This window comes from Eleutherodactylus coqui, chromosome 1, assembly GCF_035609145.1.
Source record: "Eleutherodactylus coqui strain aEleCoq1 chromosome 1, aEleCoq1.hap1, whole genome shotgun sequence".
Taxonomy (NCBI): domain Eukaryota; kingdom Metazoa; phylum Chordata; class Amphibia; order Anura; family Eleutherodactylidae; genus Eleutherodactylus; species Eleutherodactylus coqui.
The window spans coordinates 513,883,670-513,910,317 of NC_089837.1; the positions used below are offsets into that span (position 1 = coordinate 513,883,670).

The window sequence follows — 26,648 nt, forward strand, 5'->3', positions numbered from 1 at the left end:
AACAAGAGGAGCGATACAGCGCTAATGAGACGTTCACAGCTACGCTAGCATCGGAGTCCGCTCTATGCCCGCGATTGCTGAGGGTTTGTGCAGAGGCCTATGCCCGTGGCGCAGTGAAAGTCTGCCATGTTTGGGCTCTCTGATTTCTTTATGTGTACTGTCTTTAACCCCTTAGTGACTGGGCTTTTTTGTTTTTTTCCATTTTTGTTTTTTCTTACTCCCTTTTAAAAAATCGTAGCTCCTTTATTTATCCATCGAAGTCGCTGTATGAGGGCTTCTTTTTTGCGGGACGAGTTGTACTTTTCAATGGCACTATTTATTGTACCATATAATGTACTGAAAAACTTTTTAAAAATTCTTAGCGGAGAGCAATGGGAAAAAAAAACGACATTCCACCATCTTTCGGTGCGTCCTGTTTCTACGACGCACAAACTGCAACAAAAACGACCTGATATTTTTGTTCTATGGGTCAGTACGATTACTACGATACCAAACTTATATAGTATTGTTTTTGCTGTAGTACTTGTATTTTTTTTTTTAAGATATTAAATTTTTTTTTTAATTATTTTCTGTGGTCATTTTGTGCGCACGATAACTTTTTTATTTTTCCGTCGACGTAGTTCAGCAAGGGCTCATTTTTTGTGGGATGTCCTGTAGTTTCCGATAGTATCAATTTTGAATACATATGACTTTTTGATCGCTTTTTATTGCGTTTTTTTCTGGGAGACAGGGTAATTAAAAAAATGCATTTCTGGCGTTCTTTATTTTTTTTTTTCGGACGACGTTCACCGTGCAGAAAAATAATGCACTACTTTGATAGATCGGACTTTTACGGACGCGGCAATATCAAATACATATTTTTATTTTATGATTTAGATTTTTTAATAATAGATATGGCAAAAGGGGGGTGATTTAAACTTTCATAACTTTTTTTTTTTTTACAATTTAAAAAGCTTTATTGATCTTTTTTTTTACTTTACTTTGAAGTCCCCCTGGGGGACTTTAACATGCGATGCTTTGATCGCTCCTGCAGTATGACGTAATGCTATAGCATTACGTCATACTGCTTTTTTACAGGCAGTCTTTCAAGCCACCCTGATAGGCAGTCTGCTAAGGCAGTCCTGGGGCCATTCATTAGGCCCCCGGCTGCCATGACACCTGCACGAATCCCCCGATCTCACCGCGGTGGGGCCGTGCGGGACCCCCAAACAGCGTTCGGGGCATTTAAAGGGTTAATAGCCGCGGGTGTCAGCTGTAATAAACAGCTGACGCCCGCGCTGTATGGAGGGAGATAGCGGCTCTGCCTCCATACACGTAAAAATACAGGACGTAAAAACACTATGGCCCGACTTCCCATAGAGATGTTTTACCTGCCTGTCCCCAAAACACTGACAGACTTGGGTAGGGTGCAGAGTGCAGATGGTTTACTCCTTGCGTTGTTGATGAGGTATCCGACACCCAAACAGAATGAGTAGTGTGTGGACACATAGATTCCCCATTGCTATGTCACTCGCAGCACCTTGGGCCACACAAGGTGTTTGCTGGGACAGAGGCTGACCCAGGGCCCGCTCACATACTTGCCACACAGAGTATTGCTGCATTGTGGAGATGTGTAGAAGTGCTGGGCTGGCACCTGAGTCCCCTTTATGCCCACGTATGCAGCTCGTGACATTTTGCAATGGAGGTGCCACGGGATTGTAATGATGATCGAACGTCAATTTGTCATCGATTCTCAACAGCATTGTGGGCTATCGCCCCCCCCCTTTTGAAGAGGGTCGCTGCCTGGCCCTGCCAACCCTCTGCAGTGTGTGACTCTGGTTCCTCCTCATCGCAGACGCACTTATAAATAGACATGAGGGTGGTGTGGCTATGAAGTGAGCATGTGGCATGAGGGCAGCTGAAGGCTGCACAGGGACACTTTTGTGTGCGCTGTGGACACTGGGTCGTGTGGGGTGTTAGGCAGCATGTAACCCAGGATAAGAGGCAGCGGTGTAACCCGCAGGTAGCTATTGTGCTTGGTTGGAGGTAGTGTGGTGCTTAGCTAAGGTGTGCCTTGCTAATGAGGGTTTGTCCAAAGTAAAAATTGTTAGGGGGGGGGCGCTCACTCTTGCCCCTATTGTGGCTTAATAGTGAGACCTGGGAGCCTGAGATACAGCCCTGCATGCTGCCCTGCCCTATCCGTTTCTGTGGCATTTCCATGACTTCCGTATGTTTTCCAGATTTTCACAAGGGAAAACCTAAGCAGAGCATCGGTCATATACAAAAATGCTTGAGTCACCCATTGGCTTCAATGGGGTTCGTTACTCGAAACGAGCTCTCGAGCATCGTGGAAAGTTCAACTTGAGCAACGAGCACCCGAGCATTTTGGTGCTCGCTTAGCTCTAATGCTCAAGATAATAGTGTTGTTCATTGTAAAGAGTTGCAAACAGGGTTAATTATTGTCTTTCAAGCCAAGGGTGGAGGTATTTCTCAAATAGCACAGATTGTGAAATGTTCACCTGCTGCTGTGGTGAAGGTGTATCGTGAGTGATCAAATTGCGGAGCACCACAGGCCATTGATGTGAGAGGTGAATGTCCACTATGAAGGTGTACGAGAGCCTACGGATATGCTACAATTGAGCAGCTTAGCATGAAAATAAACCGGAGGTCCAAAAGACATGTGTATAACACAACAGTTCAGTGAACCCTACTGCATATGAATGGTCACTGAACCTATGCTAACAAAGGTGCATAGGAAGGTAAGGCTTCAATTTGCACGGCAGTGCTGGAATTGGACCATCACAGATTGGCAAAGGGTTTTCCTTCTCCGAAGAGTTATGTTTTCTGCTTCATTAAACAGATAAACATTGTCGTGTGAGGCAAGAAACATCAGAAAACAAAAACCCTGCAACCATTGCTGGTAGAAAACAAGCTGGTGGCGGCAGAGTTATGGTCTTGGGAGTTATTTCATGGCATTCTCTGGTTTTGCTCGTCCATGTGGAAGGCATTCTGAACTGATTTAGTTGTGAATCCATCCTTGCAAATTCTGTACACCCATACATGCTGCTTGTCTTATCTGGGGCAGATAGCATCTTCCAGGAAGACAATGCAACACATCACACAACTAGAAATGTACAACAGTTCTTAGAAGAGCACAACCAAGACTTCCAGGTACTTCCCCGGCCCCCAAATCCTCAGACTTGAACCCAATTAAGCCTCCGAGGGAGGCTTTCCCCACACACCCTCCGACAACTGTGGGATGCAGTCAGCATGGCTCCAGACACCTGAGATCACCTGTCAGTACCTTATTGAGTCCATGTATGCCATGCAGCTGTTATCCGTGCAGCACACAGTGGTTACTCTGGATATTAGCTGCTGGTCATAATAATGTGACTTAACTCTGTATTATAACTTATATAGCCTTCAGCAGGTCCATGTATCATATATAATCTGTACCTATACAGTCCTGTATCCAACTCTTATACGTATATACCACTGAGTATTGTGGAAGTTATGTAGAGTCTACAATCTACAACTTTCAGTAGCTGGAAGATCCTGTGTGATGTGTTGTGGATGGCAGAATAGCAACAAATTCTCACTGAACACAAAAATACAGAAGCCCGAAAAAATGGTGACTGGCTTGACATTGTTCTTACATCAAAAATATCCTGTGCTGCAGATAAAGGAGGATCGGGGGCGTTTTTGGATGTTCTATTTCTAAAAGCTGCTCAATTTGAAGAACAAACATGGAAAAAGATATACTCCCCTTCCATGTCGCAACTCTTCTGCTGGCACTCAGTCCCTGCTAGTCTTCACTTTGGGGTGTAAGAAGCTCACTGACACCAAGACCATGTAACTGCTGCAGCCAATCACCAGCTCACTTATGTCAGTGATTAGCTGCAGTGATAACATGACCTGAGGGTCAGCCGGTTTGTGGGAGTGGAAGGGATGCGGAGAACGTGAGTATGTCTTATTTTATGCTAGTTCTGCAACCTGAGGATCCAAGGAAAACATGACCCGGGTATAACGGAGTCGTCGCTACTGTGACCCTCTCACTCACTCCCCCCCACCCCCCCAACCTCCCATTACTTGAAATAACCATGGACACTATCTCTTAGATTAAATTTGGCCAGAACAACCATATTTATTAATAAACACAACATTAATACAATTTTAATAGAGATGAGCGAGCACCCAAATGCTCGGTTTATTCGAGTCAAGCTTTTCCTAAAATCCGAGAGCTCTACTCGAGTAACGAACCCCATTGACTACAATGGGAGACCCAAGCATTTTTGTATGTGGGACGCCGGGTCCCGAGCTTTTTTTTTTTCTTGGTTAGTGCGTTTTCTCTCTCTCTTTGGCGGGGTCGAACATGACTTGATGCTCGTTCGAGTAATGAGCACCATCGAGTACGCTAATACTCAAACGAGTATCAAGCTCGGCAGAGTATGTTCGCTCAACTCTAAATTTTAACATTTTACCCCCGTAGAAAAAACCTAAGGAGAGATCCTTGGAGCCCCCAAAACTACTGTCGACTCACCAAGCACAAGTAATAGTTGTACCTGTTGCCCATCGCATCCTACCCAACTCGGGCAACACTATTTCCCTAACCACTCCTCCCGCTGCAAGTCGACAGACTCGGGAGGCCCACCACTCACCAACTAGCCTCTAGTTGACGACCTCCCAACCCTGAGGCTGGCCAGCCATACCCTGGCTAACCACTCCCACCGTCTTTCCCCCCCACCTCCCTGCAAAGCAAAGAGGCGACAGCCTATGTACTACCAAATCAAAGGGGAAGGTAGCTATGCAGCCCCTGCCTTCCCCCCTACTGTCCTTCTGTGCTGACTCCAAGGACACCTCAACCCCCGCCAGAGCCTGCACAGCTTGACTCCCTCAAGCCTGCGCTGCCTGCCACAACACCAAGGCTCGTTTGATGCCTATATGCACTCCTTCCAACCATAGATCTGTCCCTATTTAAATGAACCACATCCGATCTCCAATAATTCCCTACCCCCCCTTATAATCCCACTTTCAACTTCAGCTAACACACTGCACCATGACATCCCCATAATTCCCATCGACTGCAGTAATGCCTCACTCCCCACCAACCTTAACTGCCTCCCATTAAACCGCAGCCCTGCCCGCTTAGCTCCCCAAAAACATATGAATGACCAAAGATCCAGACTAACGCCGGACATCGACCTGCAAAACAATAACCACAATTCAGTAATCCCCTTAACAATCCAAAAAAATTCAACCTAAACACTCCCCCCCGACCTCTAAAGCAAGTGTGGCCGCACATACAATTTAAAATGCCCAAAATCCCACCGACCTATTCCCTTAACCGCTTCTTCTTCCATACCCTGTACAGATGCCTCCATTACCGCCCCACCCTGAACGAATGCGAGCCAAACTGTCCAAACGAATGCAAGCTAACTGTCTAACCCAGCAGCCTCAAGCACCTTTTTAAATACCGCTGTAAATTGAAAACGCAATAGAAACTGTCCATCACCATGACGCAACAATGGGCCTGCACCAGTACCTAACACCCGGCTGTACCTCTCCCAGGATCTTAGTGAGCACATACTGACCCCTGACCCTCTCCAAGCCCGATCACCTAACCCCACCCCCGTTGATCCGTCTTTGATCGACGAATAAACAGTTCCAACCTCCCCTCCACCAACCTCACATCCTCTCTCTGCAAACCACCCCATGTAGACTTGCTTGGCGAAACTAACTCCCCTACCCGTAATGCCCCAAAAACACTAGCAAAAGTGCCGCTCTAAAAAGCAGGCGTTCAAAATTATAGCTCCAGATAACATCAACTGCCCCTCCCAATATCTCCAAAGCCGTGAACGTCCGGGATATGAGATGCCACCTCCACTTCTCCTCCTCCTCCTTTTTGAACTCTGTTCTCTTTCACTTGTCCAAATTAAATTTCTCCAAGAAGAGGAGGGAGAATATTTCCACATATTCATCTCTCCAGATTTTTTCCCTAACTTTCTTCTTCAAGTGGGCCCTATAAAGGCCCCTCAAAGCAAACATAAACGTCGCCTTTGGCTCCATCATTCAGGCGAATCCCCTCCCCATCTTTCTCTGTTTGCACCGCCACCGTCACCCCAGCTGAACAGCTGACCTCTAAACCCCCAGTGACGCCTCCACCCAAGGCACTTTTCTTGTGGATGGTGCTCCCGCCTGCGAACCACATGTCGAAATCGGCCAGGAAGAGGGACAAGCCTCCGTTACCCCTACCACCTGTCCCACCCCAGTCCCTCCAGCCAATGTTCCGCTCGGAGCCCTGTCTCTGCTGGATGACGCACTACGTGGCGTACTCCACGTCGCGGCAGGCGATGAGGCATGTGCTACCCCCTGCCTCCTTAACAATTCCCACATAACACCCAGCAGCGCCGTCATCTCACCACCTACGCCTGGCGCGCTTGCTAACGCAGCACCACCCCCTCTAACTGTCCTAAACTACTCCCCGCAATCGTTACCTGGCTAACAACATTTTGCACACGTGACATAGAGAGTAACTCACCTTGCTGCATAGGGGCTGTGAACCCACTAGCCGCCGGTCCGTCATCCAGCCGATCTGCACTGTCTCTGCTCCATGAAGATCTCACTCCTCTGGTCTGTGACTGCTCCTCTGAGACTGCAGCCTCTGTCGATCTTCTTGATGCCAATCCACACCTGGCCACCCCTGTCTCAACCTCACACTGTCTTGAAGCCTCTTCTGCTCGACCACGGGCCTCTGCGGGCCGCCCGGATCTGTTGCTGCTGCAGGGCTGCTCCCCGACCGGTACATCGCCAGGTGAGCAACCCCCAGCCCTCTCCAGCCTCTCCGATGCCGTGCAGCACTGGGCCCAACACCCCTCTCAGCACAAGGCCTTGTGCTGGACACCATGCCGCGCCGCCTTGCAGGAGTCCTCCCAGCCCTGCTCCCCCTGCCTGTGGTGTTGCCGGGGAAAGCCTACTCAGGGGGAGGCGGGGAAGAGCTACTTAGTTGTGGTCGGTGTGTGGGCACATGCTCGGGGCTCAACCTTGCCAGTGAACATGCCCTCCGGGGTCTCCCCTCCCCTCTGGCCCTGCCGCTGCCGAAGCCGGCCCTGCCGAAGCTGGCCCTGCCGCTGCTGATCCTGCCACCACTGCTGGCTTTGCTCATGCTCCCGCTGCCTCATATCCCGCTGCACCCAGGGCCTCTCTGGACGGCTGCTCCAGCCAGTCCAGACCACTTTCCACCGCCGCTGCCCGGATCCTCGCAAGGAGCGCCTCCATATTCTCGCCGGTAAGACTCTGACTTCGGGCTCTTACTCTTCTGCTTCTTCCCCGGGGCTTTACCTTCTTCTATCTGCATCCGGCTGCTATCTCTAGGTCTGGCTGTAAATCTTTGGTTCTCCTGCATTTCTTCTTCTTCCCCTTTGTTCTTCACTCTTCTTAGCTCCTCTGTCCTCATGCTTCTTCTTGTTGCACACTGCTGAAATGACCCCTCCTCCTACTTCTTTGCGCCGTTTTGCTTCACCTCCCCCTTTATAGTCACCCCCCTTCTTTGTTTCCAGACGTGATAAAACTGTTAGTTAAACACATCAGGAGTAGAGCTATTAGTTCTCATTCACATCGGTGTATGTGTATTTCGGTTCGTGGATGCACAAAATGTCACTGACTTAAAATAACCTAGTGCCTATTTCAGCTGCTCTGGTGGGGTTTTTTTTGCGAGTGTAATCGTTATCAAACGACCACTTGTCCGTTGGTATGTATGCATGCATGTGTGTGCTTATCATGCTCTGCCCACTGGTGATGTCATTGCAGGTCCTACAACATATATAAAACACAAAGTCGGACAGAAAAACAAAGGTAGGGCTCTTGGAAGAGGAGAAAAATAACAAAATGAGAATACAACTAATCAGTTATTATCTCAGACACAACTCAGTGGTCCTTTTAAAAGACACCAACCTACAGCCACCACAGAGATCTGGTGGGCTGAAGGACCTGTGGTGATGCCACTGTTATGGGAGGAGCCATTGTGCTGTTTGGTAAAAAGAGATCTGATGGGCTAAATGACCTGCGGTGATATCACTGCTTTTGGAGGAGCCCTTTGGCAGTTTGTTAGAAAGTTCTGTATACTGGATGAGCTAATTTCAGCCACCAGAACCTGTTTTGACATGGGGTGATCACTGTATTCAGGAGTCTGCTGAGCTGGTGATGTCTGTAAATCAGCATGCATGTACCAAATGTATGTGTATGTGATGTGTGTGAATCAGGATGCAGGTAGTAGAGCTGTGTGTATAATATGCTGTGTGTGTCATGTGGGGTCAGGATGGATTTAGCAGAGCTGTGTGTTTTATGTGTTGTGTGTGTAATGTGTGGGGATCAGAATGTATGTAGTAGAGTTGTGTGTGTAATGTACTGTGTGTGTAAGGTGTGGGGTCAGAGTTGATGTAGTAGAGCTGTGTGCGTAATGTGCCGTGTGTGTCATGTGTAAGAATCAGGATGGATGTAGCAGTGGTGTGTGTGTAATGTGCTATGGTTGTAATGTGTGGGGTCAGGATGGATGTAGCAGAGCTGTGTGTGTAATGTGTGGGAATCATAATGAATGTACAGTGTAATAGAGTTTTGTGTAATGTGCTGGGTGTGTAATGTGTGGGAATCAAAATGTATGAAGTAGAGCTATATGTGTATTGTGTGGGGATCTTAATGCATATACCATAGCTGTGTGTGTAATGTGCTGTGCGTTTCATGTGTGGGGTCAGGATTGACGTAGCAGAGCTGTGTGTGTGTGTGTGTAATGTACTGTGTATGTAATGTGTGGGATGAGCATGCATGTTCCATTTCTCTGCATATCATACCCAATGCATTGCATAGTGGAATGGACAGTGTTTCAGTTCTGTTCAGAGCAGGGAATTAAAAAAATAAAAATCCCACTGCGCATGTGTTTCTCTGCTGGCAGAGCATGTGTGCTGTAATGTGTAAAACTGTGTGGAAGACCCTCAGCATTTTGCGCGCACAGCCGTGGGCATGAGCCCTTACTCCTGTTCTAGACTCCTGGCTGATGCACTTTGACAAACTGCTGCTGTGTGAGCCAGACAAGACGAAGGCTTTTCAGCCTCTTTCACACGAGCGTGTGTGTCTTCATGTTGGTCACACACAGCTGGAAATCTAATCCCAAAATTAATTTGCGTTTTCTCATCCATCCACACGGGTGTATTGCGTAAAAAATACGCTGCCGTGTGGAATTTCGTTGATCGGGAAAATAACTTCTACTAGCTGAAATAGCTTAGAGCCAGCTGTTTTCGTTTCCAAGCGGCAGATGCAGGTAAACTCCCCCCCCCCTCCCTTTTTTTTTAGCTACCATAGGAATATATGGGAGCCTGCAGCATTTTTTTGTTAAAAGATAGGTCAAGACTAGAGATGAGCGAGCATACTCAGAAAAGCACTACTCGCTCGAGTAATTTGCTTTATCCGAGTATCGCTGTGCTCGTCCCTGAAGATTCGGGTGCCGCTGCGGCTGACAGGTGAGTCGCAGCGGGGAGCGGGCGGGAGAGAGGGAGAGAGAGATCTTACCTCCGTTCCTCCCCGCTCTCCCCTGCAGCTCCCCGCTCCGTGCCGGCACCCGAATCTTCAGGGACGAGCACAGCGATACTCGGATGAAGCAAATTACTCGAGCGAGTAGTGCTTTTCTGAGTACGCTCGCTCATCTCTAGTCAAGACCTACCTTTTAATGCAGCAAGAAAAATTGGCGACCGATTGGCGGTTGTCTATTTGACGATTTTATGGCACAATCTTTTTCATGTGCCTATAATTCACCCATGTGAATGAATGCATTGGAATCCAATGCTTCACATGGTAGCGATTTTCGGCTGACGTTTTATCGTGGCTAAATAGTTGCGATAAAATGCTGATGTGAAAGACGACTCTGAATATCAATGTTTTTATTTACTTACAGCAAGCAGAGCTCTTGAAAGCAGAAAGGAAACACAAAACTTAGTAGGAAGTTGTACAAACTTTACTTTCTTACGGGCTTATTCACATGAGTATATATCGGCTGCCGTTTTCACCTCCTCTCTCGCTTCCCCTTTGGCTTTTTGCCATGGGAGGGGGCGAGACGGGGACGGCGCTAAGCTTCCCCTCCCCGCCTCTTGTCAAAGCCAGCAATGTGAGGGTGCGGAGCGGGTTGGAGCTTAGCTCCACCCCTGTCCCGCCAACCTTCTATTGCAAACAGTGGCAAGGGGCAGAGAGGAGAAGGGGGAGGGAGTTTAGCAGTTACGCTACTAAACTCCCTCCCATCTCCCTTCTCCCACTGCTGTCATTGGCTCCCATAAGAGTTAATGGCAGTGACCGTTGTCCAGCCAGGAAGATAGTTTTTATGCCACGGGAATACGTCTGTGTGATCTGATGCATTGGAATCCGATGCATCAGATGGTAGCCTATATCAGCTGGCCGCTATATGCTCGTGTGAATAAGCCCTAAGACTGACAACTTCTTGTAGATCCATGTAGATACTGGTGGATACTTTCTCAGCTCTTAGATTCAGTTATTTGCTGTGTTTGGCTTCCTGCAGATTCTTCTGTTTGTGACATTTAAGAGCAATTTCATCATGTTCACTTGTGAAGCTTTTTCTAGGTCCTTGAGTAGGACGGCTAGGTCTCTAGGTATACCTTTTTCACATACAAGTCCACTCTCACATGGGCAGTAATCATAGAGCCCAACATCAGGCTGAAAGGAGAGATGATAGGGTTAATGAAGACACTCATGACTCCTAGCCATCTGTCACTAACATATAAGATCAGCGGTGGGAGACGCAGCGTGAGGCCGGGGGTCCCATTACTGAGAACCTCATGTCTGATGCTACACATCCAGTGTGATGTTATTCTGTGAATACTGATGTCACTGTGGGGCGTTTTACATCCGTTTTTGTGTATTTAGCGCACAAGTGTCATCTGATTGCAATCCGGTTTTCACATGGCTGAAAAAAATGCGAGGTGACCCAACTGGTAGAATTTAAAACTCCTATTGAATTCAATGAGTGTTAAAAAAACCAGCACAGAACTCGCTCCCCGCCATGCAAGAGCATTGTAAGAGAATCCCACCAGAGCCGGACGTGCCGCAACTATTGTTTCATAAGCACCATTGGTCTGGGACAGAAACTGCACATGTAAGTGAACCCAGTGACTGCAAGGGCCTGGGAAAAATGCCCCATCATCACAGTGTGTGCGCGGGCTCCATACGTTTTTGATGCATGTGTATATTTTTTGCATCCATATTTAATGCATTTTCATTCATGTAAAACACTAAACGAAGAGCAATTGTTTTAGCGCCCCCCCCCCCCCTCCACACTGTCTCCTAGCAACATGTATAAAAAAAGCAGTGAATGCGCGTTCCCATTGACTAAAATTGATGATACACACAACAAAAATAGGACCTGCCTCGGGGGTTTTCACACACATAAAATATACACTTCTGAATCCACCAATGCAAATCAATGGGATTGTATGCCGTCCATTGGAAATACAGCTGCAATACGGATAGATAATACGCCCCTTTGAATTGTTCTAATGGGTCCAAGTCTTGTCCAAATTCTGTCAGTTTTTAAACTCTGATAGAACCTAAATGATAAAATCCTCCGTGTGAATAAGCCCTTATAGCAGTTTTTCAATGCAGTTTCTGGGCACTCAGCTTGTAGAGATGGAACACAAGGTTTTAGGGTGCATCTAAAATTGTGGTAATTTGCAGTAAAAGCTCATGTCACATCACTGCTGAGTGTACAAGCACCCCACTGTGTATCTATTCATACACTTCCAGGAGGAATAAAGGAGGAACAGCTCCTTGTAGAGTTCCAGTATAAGATACTTCTCACCTTGCAGCACAAAAAACACACGGAGATATCACTAAATGCTTTCAATGGGGCCTGCAGTAGCGCCAGCCCCATTGAAAGCTTAGGGAGTATATCGCGGACTTCTGTCACAGCTATGGCAGGGATTTCCTTCATTGATGAATGGCTAAGCACTGCCTGTAATTAGCTGAGCACTCAGAACATCAGGAGGTGGGTATTTTTAAATCCCCACCTGCTGAAAGCGCTTGACAGCAGTGCAGGGGAGCCAGCCGGAGGACGCGCCTGAGTGGCGGAGAGGGGAGTACATAATTCATTTTTTTCACCAGCTAGGGATGATTTTTAGGGAAGGGCTTATAGTTCAAGCCCTTCCGTGAAAATCATGCTGCAGGGTTTGCCTAAAATGACTGCTTTCAACGGGGCAGGCAGCTGCGCGACCCCATTAAAAACAATGGGATAGCATCTTGGGCTGTCATAGCTGTGGCAGAAGTCTGCGATATACTCCCTATGTTTCCAATGGGGCTAGTGCTGCTGCCGCCATTGAAAACACCAAACGATATCGCAGATTTCTTCTCTGCGATGCAAAGTTCTACTGAAACATCGCAAATAAGTATGAAACCATTGAAAATCATTGGTTTCAGAATCATCGCAAGTATTTAGTCAATCAGACATGTGAGGAGAGGTGACGGCTCCTCTGTAGGATGGTCATATGTATAAGGCCGTATTCACACCGCTGATACTTCTGTGCAGGTTCTTTCCGTGTCTGAGATGACTGAACATGCACAGAAAATTAATTTATTTAAATAGGTTCATTCACATGAGTGAATTTTCTCACAGATTGATGATCCAAACTGGAAAAATCGTTGCGTGTCCACGTTTTGTGCAAATCTGGCACAAGAATGAGCCCCGTAACCTGCAGTGCACTGCGATGCGTGTTGCTCCCCAGAATCTCAAGCGTAACTCACTCTCACCCATTTAAATATGGCCTCACGGCGACTTCACATGGCCATAAGCATTTTTGCACATGCAATATATTTGCGCTATGAATGACTCCTTCTCCGCATATTGGCGCATTTTATTGTACTTTTTGCACATGCAGGGATGTTCATGTCCACACGGCAGGCAAACACCCCCCCGATTTAAATGGCTATTTTTCGTAATGAGTTCCAGAAGTGTTATTTTTTTCACAGAATTATGCATCTGTGTGCGCGTTGCACATCTTTGATGGACTTCTATGAGGACTCTCGTTGCGCAAATGAGCATGTCCTATATTTTTTGTGCACAAGAGAAATGCGTTTAACCCCTTAGTGATGGCCCCATTGCCTTTTTACATCCTAGCTAAGTGGGCTTTAATCCTAGAGGATGTAAAAACATGCATCCTCTTTGGATTAAAACTCTCTTAGCTGAGGATGTGACAGCTCTATGCTGTCAGTGCCCGCAGGTAGCGGACAGCATGGAGCTTTCATCCTGGGCTGCTCCAATGGATAGCGCCAATCGCAATAAAGTTTAAAAAAAGTTAAAGATTCAGCTGCCCTAATGTATCGGATCCATCAGGGCAGCTGGAATTACTTACCCGCCTTGTCTGTTTTGCCCCGCGGTGAAGCGGTCCTCCGGGACCCGGCGCCGCTGTTCTTCGCATGCACGGCAGACGAATGACGCTACGCGCATGCGCAGTAGGCCGGGAGCCCTAGTAAATTTAAAATCTCCTGGCTCTCAGCTCCTGAAGGTAGCCGGGAACCAGGAGATGTCACCGGGGACTGCATTGAGTGGTCCCCCGGTCCGCGATCCCCGCAATCCAATGGATAGCAGCGATCGCGAAAAAGTTTTAAAAAAGTCTAAAAAAAAGTTAGTTTCACAACCCCACATGGATCGGATCCATGAGGGGTAGTGAAAATGCTCACCTTGGGTCTTCAGCAATGTTCTGGTTTCCCGGAAACTGAAGTTCCCTGCTGCGCATGTGCGCCCAACGTCAATCATCGGGAGCGCACACAGAGGAACTCAGGCCCTGGGAAATTCAAAATACCTCTGCTCCTGCCTACTATGTGTAGCCAGGAGCCAAAAGATTTCACTGGAGATGTGAACACTGTTATCCAATGGATAATAGTGATCATTTAAAGTAAAAAAAGAAGTGTAAAAAAGTTTAAAAAGCTGACGTTTCATCTCCCCTCACGGATCATATCCGTGAGGGAGGATGAAATTACGTATCTAAGGCCCCCGGATTTATCCGCTGACGTTACCACAGCTTCTGTGCACGCGCCCGTCGACAAAAGGGAAGACGCATTTGCAAAAGCTGTGGATTGCCAGGGTAATTTAAAATCTCCCTGCTCTTGGCTACAAAACTTAGCTGAGAGCCTGGAGCTTTTACGGGCAGCGGCGTTGAGCGGTACCTGGTCATGTGTTCGACGTTATCCAATGGATAGTGGCGATCACGTAAAAGTTTAAAAAAAGTTGACATTTCATCTCCCCTCACTGAGGTGCCCAGTGAGAGGAGATGAAACTTTTTACTGGAGGCCTCCATGTTTGAACCTCGTCTCATTCCTCCTCCGCAGACCTTCCCGAAATTCTGCGCATGCGACCGCCGGCAAAATACTGGACACATGCACAGGAGGCATTTGGCCCATGAAACTTAAAATCTCTTTGCTCCTGTCGACCAACGGTTGCCGAGAGCCTGGAGCAGTGAGTGGTCCCCGGTCACATGATAAAAAAAAAAGCAATCTACCAAAGGCCGGTCTCCCATGACCGGATAGGAATTGCAGATCCCGTATGTGTCTGATCCGCAGTAATACGCAGAGCAATTGCATTGGATTACACAATTCAGCTCACATTAGGGGGTTGGAATTACTTAATCCACTCACAGAAAACAGAACAGCAGGTTCTATTTTACCACGGATATCCGCAGCATAGAGCCCATTGTGCTCCATGGTCGCGGATATCCCGCAGACCATACATAACTACATTGTCTACCGCCTGCTGGTACTCATGTCATCGCTAAGCGATGGCGCCGGAAACACAAACAAAAAAGGTGTACTGCGCATGAGTGCCTGCGTGAGTAGGCAGTTATGCGCAGTACATCACGAGTCCATATGCAGTGCCACGGCCAGGCTCACAGCTGGGATCCGCTGTGGCCCTCCACAAGCAGATTCCACATATGGCTGTGTAAGACCGGCGTTATTCAGAGCGCTACCTGTAATACGTAATTTACAAGAAGCCCCGGGAACGCTCACCTTCCTGCTGTTCCAGGAGCAGCTTGTTGAACGCTTTCTGTGTGAAACTGCCACGGAGACTCACAGAACGCCACTCTACACCACATCCCCGCCGCTGAGGTCATGAAATACCCCCCAAAAAGGATAAGTGGGGGGGATACCAGATTTTATTGCCCCATGTACCCATCCCAACCAGGCCCCTGTAATTACCCCGGTCTTCGGAAAAAAAACCACACAGTTTACATTATTACTTTTATCTAAAATTTGGGGAAGGCCAAAAAGGGCGCGGAGCGTGTGTGTGTGGGGTGGGGGTGTGGGTGGGATTATTTTTAAGGAGTCAAATTTTCTTTTCCGCACAAGTGAGCAATGGGGCCTGGAATTTATTCAATTGTGCTCTGCAATCTAATAGGTGTTCCTTCCATTATAGGCCTAGCCATGTGTTCTGTAAGTAGATTAGGGCCAGAATGGGTATGTTTCTGAACACAGAACAAACGGGGGATGCATTTTGGGCTGAAAGTCTTCATTCCTATGTACACTGTACAAAAAAAAACAGTTTTTAAACAATTGCCAAAAAAAGATGAAAATTGTAATTTTTTCCTTCTTCTTTGGTTAGATTAATTCAAAATATGCAATACACCCCTAGAGGAATTCGTTAAGGGGTCTAGTTTTCAAAATGGGATATTTTGTGGGGTTTTCTATGGTTTTGGCCACTCAAGGGCTAGTGGGCAATAAGTGGGCAATACAAGTGGACTGTATTGGCACTTATAATAAATATACACAAGTTCTAACGGTCTATTTTTACCACCTAAATGAAGCACAATATGTCGCAAAAAAATAATGTCAGAATCACTTGGATATGCAATGCATTTACAGAGTTATAATATGTTATATTGTGACATTACATGTCAGATTTTCAAAATTTGGCTCCGTCACTAGGGCACAAACAGGCTTCGTCACTAAGGGGTTAAATCCACTTAAATCTATGGGTTCTGTTTTCCGCATAGTGTGCACACAAATATGCCTGTGAGAGGCCGCCTTGAGGGCTTATTCCGACGTGTGTATATTGGAGGGGCAGGGCGGGGGCGGAGCTAATTTCTGCCCCATTCTGCCCCCTCCCTTTGCAAATAGTGGCAAGGGGCGGAGAATGGGTGGAAGCTCAGTGCACTGCTCCCAGCCTGCCCACCTCCTCTCTCTGCAGAAAGAAACAGCGTATATCAGCCGGGCGTGAAAACCCAGCCAATATACACACATCAGAATAAGCCCTAAGGGAGAAACCAGTACAGCAGTTGCTTACAGATACTCACCTCAAGGTTACATTCTTCATTTTCGGCTGCTTTTGGTCCACATTTACCACTCTGGTAAGTCCTTGAAACAGATGTGCTTCGGCAGCACCCACTCTTACATAGGGTACTTAGAACACAGTAATTTCCATCTTCCTAAATGTAAAAGAGAGGAAATAAATATTGATATGTGAATTATAATTCTGTGTATAAGGCCTCCTTCACACCACCGTATACAGGCTTATGTTTGGCCGTATGCAGCGTTTATTTGCATGAATGAATATTTGACGCAAACTTTATTCGTGCATTTCATGTCATTCATATGGGGTACTGCTGCGTGAATGTTAATAAATACACGGAGGAAGGAACGACTATTAGGGACAACTCAGACCGTCATTTTTCCCATCTGTGCTGTCCATGTAATTCACGGCACACGGACACATATTTGCCAATAAGGCTATTCACATGAGCGCTATTTCATGTGGGCTATGTCCTGTTCTGGTCCGTGTCATAGATGAGGGTAAGATATGTAGAATATGTAATGTCCACTACCCGCTGCTCAGACACTACATGGACCTGCATCCGTGTGCTGTCCGCTGGGAGGCGAGTCCTAGATTGTCACGCACAACGTGCAACTGTCTGTCTGAACGCAGTCTCAGCCCTCATTCACACAGAATGTTTGTCGGCATTTCAATTGTCCTTTTGGTCCTTTTTTTTCTGTAGAAGTTCTGTTTAAAGACTGTAAGCGGTGAGAGCTTTATGACAATACCCGACAGATGCTTTTTATTAAAGTTTAAGAATACTCATTAGTGTGCATATATACACGTTTTCATGGAGGCTGCTAGCAGGTCTTAAGGTCCATTTAGACACAACGATTATCGCTCGAAAATCAGTCAAAAAATGTGTGATAATCATTACTTCTAAATGCGCGGTCGTCATGCACTGCTTATTCATGGCTCATTTCTAGCCAGCTATAAATTAGCAATGAGCCTTATCAGCACCTCATGCTGATATCTCAGCTGGCAGTACTGATAGCATTCTTTCAGCTGGTATTCTGCTGGCAGTTCTCAGCGGGACACCAGCTGAAAGCACGGAGAACAATGCAGCTGTTTGCATAATCAAAACAGCTGCATTGTTTTCCGAGTTATCGCTGCATTATCCCACTACATAACTCTTAAGTAGCTAAGTAGCTACTGTAGACTATGCAAAGATAATAGCTGAAAACTGTCCCTCAAACTGTTGAGGGACTGTTTCTTCACCTAGAGGAATCAACACCATGACAAATGATTGCGGTTATGAAGGCCAAAGAGGTCCAATGTGTTACTAGTTGTGAGTCACTAATAGAGTGGCCATTCAGTGTATGTTTATAAGTGGGATTGGAGGAGAAATGTCTGTGTATGAGGGTTATGGAGTAATGCTTCCCTCCAGCTGTTCCTCCTCTCTATCCGTGGCTGCGGGTGGACGGGGTCGGGGAGGGAATGGAGTTTATATTCAGATTTGTACATTTTAAAATATAAGAAATCAGTTACAGGACTCCGATGAGAGATGCTGGTGCTGCATTGGTGGATGGTTCTAATGGAAAAAAAAACTGTGCATATAATTAAAATATTTTTTTGCTATTCTACATGGGGGATTATTTTGTCTCCATATAGTGTGTAACAACTTGAGGATTGTTCTCACACCAGATCGTTATCTTCCCTCCACCAGATAGATGGTCGCACACCAGTAGACTACATCCAGGACAGAAGTTTGGTACAAACTTAACAAATCCGTCCATTTTTGTGGCAAACCAACAGAACCCATAACATAATCTTCACACTGTTGTCATGCATCAGAGTATACACAATCAGATACAATTTCCTGAGCATCTGGCTGCTATATAACACAGTCATTAGGCCTCTTTCACAAGGAGGGCAGCGATATCAGCGCTATAAAATCGCAGCTGTGTTCCCGCTATTTTGTAGCGTCACTGGTGCGTTTTTCTTGTGAAAAATCATGCATCGTTTCACTGCTGACAGCGATAAAATAGCGGGATAAACTCGCATGATTTAAAAAGAAGGGGAAGGTGGTGGGAGAAGGGAAGAGGAATTGTTTTTCTTTTTTAGTGAAAGCGTATGGTAATATCATTTGCCATAATTTGCACTAATATGGTTTAGGATAAATTAGGGATAAATCATTCTGGGGTCAACAATAGCCACTAATAAAGTATATAAATATACATGTTTAACTGAGTACTATGAATATCAATTTTTTAAAACATACAATAACAAATTTGTCTGTTAAACCTGTGGGGGAAATTACCCAGCATCCCAGCTTGTGTGATATTATTTTAGATTCTACTGTTTCAGAGAAATCATTTCTTGTATTAGAATCACCATGTATGAACCTTAGGCTTTGCTAGAATCTCAGCCTGCCTTAACCAGCAATAAACCATAGCCATAGTTAGTCATAAGATTGATAAGAGAGGGAGCTACAGATTGATAATAGATAATGTAACAGAAATTCATAGGTATAAGCAATATACTCACCCACAAATAAAGCAATAAAAGATAAACATGTACTGATAAGTAGTTATGCTGAAACATTATGAAATGTTAAATGTTTAGACACGTATAAGGAAATATCAGAACTGCTGAAGAATGGAAAATATTAGGTATCATGAATGGACTTTGATTGAATATGTGGCAAACTACTGAATGATGTAAACAAAATATGTAATGTTTGGCTCAGAATCAACGTCACTTTAATTATATGATATGCTTATAAAAGACCTCTTGTAACGCCAATAAAATCGACGTAGATGAATGTGTACATTAAATGCATATGTACGGTCTCTCTTCCTGCCGATCGGTATTACTTAAACAATGATGAGTACTCCTTACAATTTGGACGCCGGATGACATACTAACGGGAGTTTTTCCCTAACAAACTTTAGAATAAATGTGCAATCTATCTATGATTCGCTGGCGAGCGCTGGATCTACGTTGCACATACTTTCTTCAAGTACCGAAGGGGTTAATCATCTGGTGGATTTTAATGATAATTGGTTTTAAGGAAGCAGATTGGGTTGTGTGGATGAGGTGAACAAGATCTCTACGAAGATTGAAAAGCGTTCTCCATGAACATGTAGCAACTCTGATGTATTGAGCACTATTCTTCAATAAAGCAAAGGAATGTTTTGTCACAATAGTCCGAGCTCCCGCAACTCTTTTCTATATGTGAATAGAACAACCACTGGGATCGAGTAGTAGTGGACGTGAATTCATTCCTGCACGGCAAAAGAAAACAAGGAAAAAAATAAGAGCGAGCACAACTCAGCGTAAAGGTGGGAACTTTCTTATTTATTCACAGATATTATTTTTGGAAACCATATGGGATATGAGTTGTACTATAGTTCAGTATCACCCAGATGCTGTATGACACAATGAGGGGTCACACAAGAGCAGCACGAGTTGGGCAAAGCTAAGGATGAGGAGCCATAAGGGCATCCAGCGAGCACATGGAACGAGGAGACAGGGAGAAGCGTGTGGGCTTGGTTATTGTGGTTAAGTTTGCCTTTAGGATGGCGGGTAGGCAGTTCCTTTCCCCAGCAGATAAAACAATAAGTACAGCTAGGAGGAGTTCAGTGAAGCTTGGACCATCGCTAGGAAACTCTTACATAGTGAGCATTTAATGGAAACATTATGTGATAATGAGTTGGAAGTCATGAAGCGGTGGAGAAATGCTGGCAGAGAGACCATGAAAAGCATGCATAGTCCCAAATCATAACAGAAAACACAGAGAGCCAAGTAAAGAGATTCCAATGTACAGCGTTTCCAAGGCTGCCATTTAGAGGTGCAGGAAGGAGGACATGAGTGCAGAGAATACAGTTTATTCCCACTCTCATTAGCAGAGCCTGAGTGGAGAATGTAGGGCATAACAGCCACACTGTGCCCTCTCACCTATTGTCAACCCTGTAATTGGTCCCAAGTAAGGGCACAGACACAGGGTTCGTGCAAGAAAGTCTGTGCCAGCAGCCAGGTGTGGGGTTCCCAAATGCCCCATTGCAAGAAGTAACCAGGGGGAGGAGGACCAGCCCAGATCTGGAAGAGGAGGATTACCCAAGCAATATCACAGCACCAGAACCGTGGCATGACTAGTAATTAACCAGATTTCCAGCAGCAATAGGCGTGTTGGGACTATCATCACTGTCCACAACTATGGAGAGAAGGACCAGACTGTTTCCAGCAGATGTGTACCCCACAGGTGCCATTGCAATGCTGGAAGTTGAATTAAAGTCATTGACTGTGCTTTCATGTACCCTCCAGGCACCATGATGGGCCACATCAGAAATGACACCAATGGGCAGTGCCAGGTTGCTGGATAGCATAGCGAGCTCCTCTCTGGTGCTGGATGCAACTAGCAGGCCAAAACCCTTCTTACTCCAGCAAAAGCATGACCCAACTCAGACACATCAGACAGGGAAGTGATGAGTGCAACCAGGGGAGTTTCCGGCACAAACTAAGACTAAACTAACTAAAAATGCATCACAAAAAGGGGCAATAGCTTGTTACATAGTGTTACCCCCAAGAGGGAGGGGAACCATACTCGTGTTTCGGTGGTTATACAGAAATTACACAATGGAGGAGGATGTACCAAATAGATTATTAGTTGGTCACCACAAAACTCCATCAGCACCAGTATCCTGTGGTGGCAATGAAGGTGGGGAACTAGCCAAAATTACCATTTACATGGGCAGGTGTACAGTTTGCAAAGCCTCTTCCATATACAGTAATCCAATAAACAGGGAATCTGCACTACACGTTCACAACTCACACCCATGTGAATCACAAGGTCTCAATTTAGCACACTGGCTTGTCAACTGCTTATCACAATTCCCAAGGGGGTGCTACTGGTTGATAGCTACCCTGCTGTGTCGTTGCTCTCTCGCTAGTAGCCTGCAGGAAATATATACCAGGAAGACCGATATGCATAACTAAGCGGTATATCACAATAATGGCAAGGAGGCGTCTTTCACACAACTGAATGCATTTTCACGCTGGCCACATATCACGTGAAAAGAAAAGAGCCGCAATCATGTCCCAATCTAAATTAGCATTTTCTTGTCCATTCACACAGGTAGCTGCTATGTATTAGTGAAATATACACTGCAGCTTGGAAATCCCTTGGTCGGCATAAATCCTCGGAATGACTTCTACTGCTTTACTAGAGCCAGCTGTAACCTTTTCCCAGCTCTGAACGCTGCTAAACTCTCTTACCCTTCTTTTTTTTCAGCTTCGCTACCTTGCTACTTTTCAGCTGTTGAATTACCTTGATGGGGTGGGAATTTCATCAAGTTCTGCTTTTTTTCTGGCTGTTTTGCAATGTGATGTATTGCTGAATTTTGGACCATGCAGTTGGGGCTAAAGCTGGTCTTATTGTCCAGACCACTAATTTACAAAAAAAAAGCCTCATCTCTTAGGAGTGTTAAACCATCTGCACTGCAGAGGTGAGCATGCTTTTCAAGCATGTTTAGTAGACTTTTCAGGTGAAGTACACAGTATACAGTACTTACCCCATCCTCTACACTTGCGATTTATCTGACATGGCCTAACAAGCTTGGACAGTTACAATGAGGTCCACAAGTTATAGGTTTTTACATCAGAGTTGTCCATCTCTTAGGTTTGTTACCAGCCATGGTGAAAGAGTGCAGCCTTCCCATCCCGCCTTACACGCTTTCTCTCTGACAACTCACTCCTCGACCCCCTCCAGTCTGGTTTCCGCTCTCTACACCCGACCGAAACTGCCCTTACAAAAGTAACAAATGACCTAATGACTGCAAAGTCTAGAGGTGAGTACTCCCTACTAATCCTCCTTGACCTGTCTGCTGCATTTGACACTGTCGACCATGACCTCCTTCTCACTATGCTCCGCTCTATTGGTCTAAAGGACACTGCTCTCTCCTGGTTCTTTTCCTACCTCTCTGACTGCTCTTTCAGTGTCTCCTTTGCTGGTTCTATCTCCGCTCCACTTCCTCTCGCTGTTGGGGTAGCCCAGGGCTCGGTCCTTGGTACCCTTCTCTTCTCTATCTATACTGCCCCTTCAATACCATCTCTATGCTGACGAAACCCAACGATACAGCTCCTTTCGTGAGATCTCTGGACCATTCCTCCAAAATATCACCGACTGTCTGTCCGCTGTCTCTAACACTATGTCCTCCCTTTTTCTCAAACCAAACCTCTCTAAAACTGACCTCCTTGTCTTTCCACCTTCCAACCAACCACCCCTTAACATCTCCATTCCAGTGTCTGGCACCATCATAACCCCCGGTGCCTTGGGGTCACACTGGACTCTGACCTCTCCTTTATCCCCCATATCCAATCTCTGGCCCAAACGTGCCACCTGCACCTCAAAAATATTGCTAAAATACGGCCGTTCATAACCACGGACACGCTAAAGACACTCGTGGTCGCCCTCATCCACCTCTCGCTTGACTACTGCAACATATCGGCCTCCCCCGCATTAGACTCACTCTGCTCCAATCCATACTAAATGCGGCAGCTAGGCTCATTTTTCTATCCAGTCATTACTCAGACTCCTCTACACTATGCCAGTCGCTGTATTGGCTGCCCATCCACTGCAGAACTAAATTTAAACTCCTCAACCTCACTCACAAAGCTCTGCATGGTACTGCGCCAACATATATCGCCTCTCTCCTGTCAGTACACCACCCAACCCGCTCACTCCAATCAGCTAACACACTCAGATTTAACACCTCTGTAATACGAACTTCACATGCTCGCCTACAGGACTTCACCAGAGCAGCACCCATCGGCTGCAACGCTCTACCCCAAGGCATCCGGACAATTCCTGATGCGCGAAATTTCAGACGTGCCTTAAAAACGCACATCTTCAGGGAAGCATACCAAATCTCCTGACCTTGTCCCCTGCCCCTCCCTATGGTGCCCCCCCCCCCCCCGTTTGCCTTCTAATAATTGATCTTCACTTGAATTTCCCTATTGCCTGTGTTCCCCATGCCTTGCTCCTCCCCCCACCCTTTGCACCTCCTGTATCAGCCCCAACCCATTTGTGTCAAACCCAATCTACCTCACATTGTATTTGTTGTATTGTTTTGCATTTATCCATGCCTGAAAGCGTTGTGGAATAAGTTGCCGCTATACAAATAAAGATTATTATTATTATTATTATCATCATCATCTGGGTGGATATGCTTAGCCTGGCTCCCCAGTTGAAACCTGTCTGGCATAGGTGGCACTACCAGTAGAATACTAGCATAGCTTATAGCCTTATCAGAGCATGTAGACTCCTCCACACAACAAGGGGTCATCCATGGAGGGACTTTCTGCTTCAACTATTAAAGGAAATGCAGTCATTGCTAGACTTGTTGAACTTTGCTTGCAGAGTACTTCCAATAGGTAGAGGCTTCTGCAGGTGACTGGAGCAAAGCACTGCAGGAGTCAGAAAACCATTCTCTAAAGCCAAAAGAACCAAAGCGTTGAAAGCAGACCTGGCAGTGCAGGGGGTCTCCCTCAGAAATTTTAATGGGATAATAGTAGGATCAGGAGCCCTGAAATCAAATCGCAATGAGACTTTTATATGGATGCCTCTGGGGCAATTATGTTTTGCCATGTATGTGTAGAGTTGTTGATGCATGGGACAGTGGCCAAAGCCCTGGGAATTCAATGACCTATGGCACAACATGACACTATTAAAGCCATTTCCTATTGTAGTAGCAGGAGAGTTATAGACAAGCCACCTAAAGAACCAGCATGACGTTTTCTGGACCGATAACATGAATGCAGTTGATGTGGTAAATAACATCCTCAACCTCAGTTCCAATTATCAATATATTGAAATATCTGGTAATGAAGTGCATATAGTTCAATATCCATTTTAAGCCAAAGCATAATCTTGGGGTGAACAACATTGTAGCTGATACACTATCCAGAGGAAAGCTAGAGGAATTCTTTTAGCTAGTACCAAATGCTAATGAGGTTGGTGAACATTGTTGTAAGCACTTTTGGCAGGTTGTTACCCCATTATAGGTGACCTTGTGAAGAATTCCCTAGGGAGCAGCACATGGGCAACATACAGAAGCATTAAGGAAGATGGATAAACTTACAGAAGCAAACAACGACATTTCCTATGGTTTTATTACTATTAGGACTAATGCCCAAGGCCGATTTACTCCGCAGCTATTAGGTTCTATTGAACCCAATAACTAAATGTTCACGCTGCGGAATTCCACCTTGGAATTCTGCAGCGTAATATAACCCGCGGAATGTAGTCGATGGAAGCTGGCCGTCATGCTATACTTCCGCTGTAGCACACACTGTAGCACACCGCCGGCCGCGTCATATGACACTGCTGGCACGTAATGTGCTGTATTGTGCATGCGCACAGGCATGTCATGCAGGACTCCCACAGTGGATCCGGAGGGGAGTATGGGGTCTTTGGGAAGGGGGCGCCGTGACGGACTTTACTGCGGTATTCCGATTGCAGAGCCCGTCACAGCCATGGGCATCAGCCCTTAGATTGTAATCCCTACAATAAAATCTTTATTATGTTAAAATAAAACTACCCAACAGCAGAAAAATCTGAATTAAAATGAGGGCCCAAATGACAAGCCTAGAGCAAGAGACCTAACCCATCTCATAACATCTATCTCTCTCTCTCTCTGAATATATATATATATATATATATATATATATATATATATATTCATTCTAATATCTAAGTTATAGAATTAGAAATAACACAGGGGTGCCAATACTTTTGCACTTAACATTGAATTTTCGAGTTGTGGCCACTTTACTTTTCCTATGCCTATGTAGGACTTAAAGAATGCTCCTGCCAAATTTCATGTTTGTACGACATCAGGAAGTTAGAGAATTAGTGGCGAGTCAGTCAGTGAGGACTTTCACTTTTATATACTGTATACATATATACCCACAGGCTTTTTTTGCACCACACTTTGCCTCACCTTAGGAGCGTGATTTTGCTGTTTTTTGATTTGTTGGATTCTCACCACTGCAGTAAAATCCTGAAATTTGAGCTGGATACACTGAGTGACTCATCGGGCCCTGTTAACGTTCCCCATGTTAAAGTATAACAGCCCTTCAGGATTCAAGCGTTGCTAAGCAACGCTCATAGTCACACAAGATACAGTGGCAGTTCAGACAAATGAAGCTCTAGAAGGGAGACGGCCACAGCAGAGAGATTCAAGCGACGCACATGGGGGGGGGGGGGGGGGGATTCAAGCAAGGCCATAGGAAGGAAATTCGAACAACACCCACAGGAGGGAGAGTAAATAATCCTACAGGCTTTTTCTTGCACCACTCTTTGACCCTTTTATAAGACTTCTGGTGGCTGATTTTGGTGTCAGTGGTTTTGTAACATCCTCACCACCACCGTAAAATCCTAAAATTAGACTTTTATACAACAAGTCACCTGTTAGAGCAGGTCAAAGTTCCCAATGCTAAGTCTATGGGCACGTGGCTAAGTGTGGCGACATGTTGTTACAGAGTGTGACGTCATATGAGGAGAACAGCCGATAGCTCTGCTCTCCTCACCAACTAATTCATGTGGACCTGCGGATCACTCACCTCCCGGAGCACAGCTGATTCACTGGAGAGGTCAGCATGGCCAGAAGAGAGCTGGCAAAAGTGTTCCCCAAGTGTTAACAGAATCCTTCCCTGCACAGGGTTTTGGCGCTCCTCCTCTGCCAAAGGCAAACAGAGCTGGCAGCCTGTCAGACTCCCATCAGGTAAGAGCAGGGGATTTGTATGGAGAAAGCTGGCTGGGCTTCCAAATGGCATCCAGTCAGAGGAAAAATACAGGAAGTGAAGGGTCAGGTACACACACTCAGCACTACTACGGATAGGTACACACACACACACACACACACACTCAGCACTGCTAAATGCAGGCACACACACACTCAGCACTACTACATTCAGATACACACACTCAGCACTGCTACACGCAGGTACACACACTCAGCACTACTACATGCAGGTACACACATGCACTCAGCCCTGCTACATGATGCAAGTACACACACACACACTCAGCACTGCTACGCACAGGTACACAAACACTCAGCAACGCTACATGCAGGCACACATGTAGTGGCCCAGTACATTACATTATCCTGGTCCCCTCCATAAATGTCATACATGTAATGTCTTATGTAGATGCACTGTGCAAAAATGTCTTGCCATTCTAGTATGTGTATTGCACAGTTGCAGCAAATGATGAGTTAATGTCTGCAAAAATTAGTTGACTGTCTGTAAATGTATCTATTATGTCTTGTCACGTGGTATAAGAGAGGCTATAAATGTGAGTCCTTGAGAGCGGGAA

The 26,648-nt window shown here is 45.9% G+C and overlaps 1 protein-coding gene across 3 annotated transcripts in view; it reads right to left on the bottom strand.

The window, feature by feature from the left end:
• PIGW (phosphatidylinositol glycan anchor biosynthesis class W) overlaps positions 1-26,648 on the bottom strand; it is a 157,522-nt gene that overhangs the window by 69,340 nt on the left and 61,534 nt on the right. For 2 of the 3 annotated variants that reach the window (XM_066587833.1, XM_066587829.1), the window contains exons 6-7: positions 16,311-16,442; positions 9,889-10,689 (exon numbers count right to left, since the gene is read on the bottom strand). The exons of the other annotated variant lie outside the window; for it this stretch is intronic. In XM_066587833.1, the coding sequence (XP_066443930.1) occupies positions 10,504-10,689; positions 16,311-16,442 (318 nt within the window). In that variant the 3' untranslated portion in view covers positions 9,889-10,503. Of the gene's footprint in view, positions 1-9,888; positions 10,690-16,310; positions 16,443-26,648 lie in introns of those variants that run through there. 3 annotated transcript variants of the gene reach the window in all.